The 6,036-nt window shown below is 37.6% G+C and overlaps 1 protein-coding gene across 1 annotated transcript; it reads left to right on the top strand.

Moving 5' to 3' along the window:
• The first annotated feature begins 214 nt into the window (after positions 1-214).
• Positions 215-1,696, top strand: LOC122328145. Its single transcript, XM_043223852.1, has 4 exons — positions 215-377; positions 773-1,066; positions 1,268-1,413; positions 1,661-1,696. The coding sequence occupies exons 1-4, from the start codon at positions 215-217 to the stop codon at positions 1,694-1,696; spliced, it is 639 nt and encodes a 212-aa protein (XP_043079787.1).
• The last annotated feature ends 4,340 nt before the right edge of the window (positions 1,697-6,036 follow it).

Raw genomic sequence — 6,036 nt, 5'->3', positions numbered from 1 at the left:
TATTTTGGTGAAATTCAACATCATGATTTTAAAACATTAATCTGTGAAAAACTCTTCTTCAGGTGGGTTTGATGAAGAAATAAGGTTTGTGAAAATTGGAGAATCAGTGACTCTCAACTCTGATCTTACTGAAATGATGGATGATGATAAGATTCAGTGGATTTTTGAATTTAAAATAATTGCAGTCGCTGAAATCAATGCAACAGCTGCAATCATGACTGTATTTGATGATGTTCTTGACGGGAGATTCAGAGACAGACTGAAGATGGACGATCAAACCGGATCTCTGACCATCATGAACACCACAATGAAACATGATGGATTTTACGGAATTAAGACCAACAATATGAGCAAGAGTTTCCTTCTCTCTGTCTATGGTGAGTTAAATATATCTTTCACCTGTTTTATATTTTAATCGTGGGACTGACGTTCCTGATAAAACTGAACACAAGAGCGAACCCAAACCCAACAAAAACAGATTCCATGCAATCAAACTATAAAGTTACAAAGAGATCATGAAGCAGCGACACAAAGTCATTTGATGAACCTGCTCTCGACTGAATCCTTCAAACTGAAGAACCATTAATGAACAGAACAAAGCAAAGAATAATAATATCAGTCTCAGTTGAAGAGTTATTAGAAATGTTTCTGTTGTTGGGTGAGTGGTTGACTCTTACAGAATCAGACGCAGTTATTATTAAATATTTACTTGTAAACCATCAAATAACACTCAATCTGTGAAGAATCATCTTTCATGTGTTTGATGATACAGATGAAATCCCACTGAAGGAGGGAGAATCAGTCACTCTAAACACTCATCTTACTCAAATAATGGATGATGATCAGATTCAGTGGAGACTTGGAAACTCTTTAATCGCTGAAATCAATGTAAGAGCTGACAGATTCACTGAAAATGATGATGTTCTTGACGGGAGATTCAGAGACAGACTGAAGATGGACAATCAAACTGGATCTCTGACCATCATGAACACCACAATGAAACATACTGGAGCTTATCAACTGCAGTTCAACCTTATGAGCATGCTTTTCTTCCTCACTGTCTATGGTGAGTTAAATAATAGTTTTTTATCTCCACATTCAATATTAATACACACACTGTTTTGCTGCTTTCACTTCTTCTGTTGTTTTATATTGTTATTTTAAAATGAGATTTTAAAGTAATTACATAAAAAACATGAAGCATTTGAACAGTATTATTGAGTGACAGACACTTTTCTGTTTGTTCTGTGTGTGTTTGGTGACACAGATGATATATCAGTGAAGGAGGGAGATTCAGTCACTCTCAACTCTGATCTTACTCAAATAATGGATGATGATGTGATTGTGTGGATGTATATAAATGAAAACACCGCCATACTTTCTCATATCAATAAACGGCTCAACATCATGACTGTATATGATGATGTTCTTGACGGAGATTCAGAGACAGACTGAAGCTGGACAATCAAACCAGATTCTGACCATCACTAACATCACAATGAAACATGAAGGACGTTATCTTTACTGATACATGGATCATTAAAAGCTTTCAGAGTTTCTGTCTCTAGTGAGTAGAGATCATTTGTGTTCTTCATGTATTCTTGATATTAGTGTTTATTGTCTGATCTGATCTCAGTGTGATTTATGTGTTTGTTCTCAGACTCTGAACACTGCTGTGGTTTTACTGAAGCTGTGATCCGATTGGTTCTCTCTGCTCTGGTGGGCGTGGCTACTGTCCTCTCTCTCTGGTTTATGACATCAGATCCAGAAGAGCTCAACGAGATCAAACACACGTTCACACAACGGGTACGTGAAAGATGACATTTCTCAACTGTTTTTTAAATTGTGACATCTAATTTTTGGCTTTATGTGTTTGTCTTTTTCAGACAGTATTGGACTCTAAAGCTTTATAGGTTGTTCAGATGTTATTTGTTCTTGTAGTGTTTTTGTCATAATAACTGCTTGAGTATTGCACTCTCTCTTCATCACAGGGCCTTATTGTTTGTATTTCCTTCAGATTCATAAAACAGATGACTAAAGAGACACAGATCTCTCTTTAATACTGGTGTTCATTTGTCTTCTGTATTTTGTCTTTATCAATAAAGAGCTTCAAGAATTTTTGCATGTTTTGCTATGTTTATTATGCTGAGAACAATAACACCAAATGTGCATTTTGTGGTGAATTATCTGGTTTCTCCAGAAGAAAAGTAAAGTCATGTTTTAACTAGAAGAGTTTTTACCGTTTTTATATAGCCTATAATTATATGTTGTAGACTGTTCTTCTGTGCTTGTAATCTTTGTTGCATGCGCAGTAATAGTTGTTGTTGTAAAACTGACTTCAGTAGCTAAGCTAGAAGTACTTATAGTAAGATTTTAGTAATAAATAAAAAGCAAACTGGTTTTGCTGAGAGGTAGAGTGTCAGTCAGTGGTAGAATAAAAAACTAAGCAGTAATGATTTAATTGCCTGTTTTCAGCTTGCCATCTTCACAGTCATCAGCCCTGCACCTGAACTTCTCCTTTAGGAGAAGGCAATTCCAGACAGAAGGGTTACTCGTATACATCGATGACATTCAATGACATTCAGCGACGAGACACAAATTTGAATCTTCAGTTTTAGGGTTGGTTTGAGAGTGAAACTAAAACCTGTTATGGTTTGTCACTTTATCTGTAGATGTATCTAGCTGGATCAGTAGACAGAAGCAGCTTCATCTGGATGTTACTGGTTGGAGTTTTCCAATTTTTTTGCTGTTGTTGATGTTTTAATTAAGAACCTCCATAAGTGTCAGACAGTTACAGGAGATTCCAGACAAGCACTCTCCGGATCTCATGGCCACATGAAATGGCTTCTTTAAGATATATTTAAGATCTCCAGTCTGTGAGAAATTTACGGGCCCTTGTGAAAATAACACTATCGAACAGATCAGGATGTTGTGGCTGACTGGAGCTGATGTAAAACACATCAAACCTATTAAAGATGATTGACTGACTTCACTACAGATTATTGATCTGTTATTTTATTACTGAACCAGTTCTGAAGAGATTGTCCTGACTTCTTTGTGGATTGAAACCATTGAAGATGTTTGATAGATTCAGCACAACCCGGCATATGGGATATAATTCCACAAGGGACTGTAGTTTCAGGTTTTCAAACATGGATGGCGACACAGAGGCAAAACCGGTTTATGAATTAAGATATATCCTGTGATGTTTTTTGGGGGTTTTTTGCCTTGCAAACATAAGTGTGTCTGGTTTGATCTGCCAGTGGGTATTATTAGTTTTGTTGATAAAAGTTCTGTGTTCTACACTGTATTTTGTATCTTGAATTGAATTCAAGCATTTGATGTCACATTTCTGCTAAAGTAAAAGTAAAATACGCATAGTTCTTTTTTAAACTACGCATTTAAAAGCAAAGGAAAGCGAAGAAAAAGAGGGAAAACTCTAATGAATTAAAAGCAAACCGCAGCTTGTTGCCGAATTGCAACAAATATATAGCTACTAACCGATAGCTACTACTAAGTACCTAAATAATCTGTATTATGACACTTTAAAATAAAGTGTTACCCACTCTTCTGATTTTAGTTTTCATACAGGCCCAGAATTCATTTGAAAATGTAAGATCAGCAAAAGCTAGCAGATTTTTGTGATGATAAACGAGACAGACGTGTGAGAGGAAACCAACTGATCTTGAGGGAGGATTCAGCAGATAAATATCTCACTTCGGTCCTGAGTGTTTTCAGACATTTCAAGCTTTTTAGCGAAATAATGAAAACGTTTCTGAACTTAGTGTTCTTCTGTTTGTGTTTGTGGCGTCTGGAGGCCGGTGAGTTTGACATGCGTTTTTTTATTCTTTCAGTTGTTCCTGTTCTGGTACCATTGATTTTGCTCAGTTTACTTGAATAAAATAAGGTAAAACAAATGAAAAATCTTTCATTTGTTTACTCACTTGCACTCACAAGTGCAATCACATTTGTAAAATATTAAGATAACTTCATTTGTGTTGGGTCTACATAAATCATTTACGTTGCACTGATTGAGTGTATTTCTAGTTCCCAGCATACTTCAGTAGAATCAATGTTGAAATTAAATGCTATTTAATGTGTTTTTAGTAAAGGGAAAGACCTTTCAAAGTTTGATGTTCAGTTATAGAGTTGATTAGTTGACCTTGTCTTTAGGCTGTGAATGTGCTAACGCCAGGGTTGAGAACATTTTAACTTAATTGTTATGTGTACTGCAGATGTATTGTTTAGCATGTCATCAAGTGTTAGAATGTCTGATATTTTCCCATAAGATAAAAAAACCCCAAATAAACCAGTTGAGTATGTGACTTGTGACAGTCTACATGGTCAGCATTTCTACCCTTTATAACAAACAATCGTGTGTGTGCGCGCGAGACAGCTACTGACAACCTAATCACCTAACAAATGTTATTTTATATTGAATACACTTTTAAATGTTCAAAATAACTTTAAATATTAAAGGATTAAACTCTACCAGGCCTTTCCATCTTCATAAAAATGCAGAAAACTCAACAAAATTCTGTACAAAGACACCAGTCTGTACAGCAACAGAAATAGTCAACAAGATGGAATTATGTTCATGGAACTGTGACGGATGCAGACTCACACAGAAGGTATGTAAAAAGGTTTACAATGTTTATTTCACCGGAAGAGCAAAAGGGATCAAGTCAGTATATAGTAAACAGTTAGAGTCACTGGAATTAATGAGAACGTCCTCAATGTATCCTAAAACAAACTTGTGTAGGAAGTCCCAGAATACCTTGTGCATGAAATCTTGAAAAATTAATGGTGCGTTGACAAGACCATACGGCATAACAAGATACTCATAGTGACTACATTTACATTTACATTTACATTTAGTCATTTAGCAGACGCCTTTATCCAAAGTGACGTACAAATGAGGTAGGCATATAGAAGCAAATTAATATCAGCAAAAGGGCAGTAGTGCATAAGTGCTCTTGAGTGGGGTCTTGTCTTACCTAACGCAGACACAAGGCTTTTTTTTTTTTTTTTTTTTTTTTTTTTTTTTTTTTTTAAACAATAAAAGGATAGGAAGGAGCAGGAGAAGAAGAAGAAGAAGAAGAGAGTGCTATCAATGTTGGGTCAAGTGCAAACGAAAAAGATGAGTTTTGAGTTGGTTTTTGAAGACTGCTAGTGACTCTGCTGCCCTAGTGGTAATGGGCAGATCGTTCCACCAGCGAGGAACAGACCAGGTGAAGGTGCGCAAGAGTGATTTTGCACCTTTTTGTGAAGGCACTGCAAGACGCCTTTCTGCTTGCAGAGCGAGGAACCTGGAGGGAACATATGATTCAATTAATGAGTGTAAGTATGAGGGAGCGGAGCCTGTGATTGTCCTGTAGGCCAGCATCAGGGATTTGAATTTGATGCGGGCATCTATAGGAAGCCAGTGTAAACTAATGAAGAGGGGTGTGACGTGGGCCCTCCTTGGTTCGTTGAAGACCACCCTAGCCGCTGCATTCTGGACCATCTGAAGAGGTCTGGTTGTAGAGGCTGGGAGGCCAGCAAGGAGGGCGTTGCAGTAATCCAGTCTGCTCAGGACTAGTGCCTGGACGAGGATCTGTGTAGCGTGTTCTGATAAGTATGGTCTGATTTTCCTGATGTTGTACAGCACAAACCTACAAGATCGAGCAGTTTTTGAAATGTGCTCAGTGAAAGTTAGCTGGTCGTCAATGATCACTCCAAGGTTCCTAGCTGACCTAGACGAGGATACAGTAGCCGAGCCTAGCTGAAAAGATAGTTTGTGCTGTATGTTGGGATTGGCGGAAAACGAGGAGCTCTGTTTTTGTGAGGTTTAACTGCAGGTGATGATCCTTCATCCAGACTGAGATGTCGTTTAGGCATGCAGAAATACGTGCAGAAACAGTGGGATCGTCTGGTTGAAAGGAGAGATGGAGTTGAGTGTCGTCAGCATAGCAGTGATAAGAGAAGCCAGGCTTCAGAATGACAGAACCCAGTGATGTCATGTAGATGGAAAAAAGCAGTGGCCCAAGTACTGAG

Source organism: Puntigrus tetrazona, chromosome 22 (assembly GCF_018831695.1).
Source record: "Puntigrus tetrazona isolate hp1 chromosome 22, ASM1883169v1, whole genome shotgun sequence".
Lineage (NCBI taxonomy): Eukaryota > Metazoa > Chordata > Actinopteri > Cypriniformes > Cyprinidae > Puntigrus > Puntigrus tetrazona.
The sequence above is the reverse complement of the archived record's forward strand: the minus strand, read 5'-3'. Positions and strand labels throughout refer to the sequence as shown.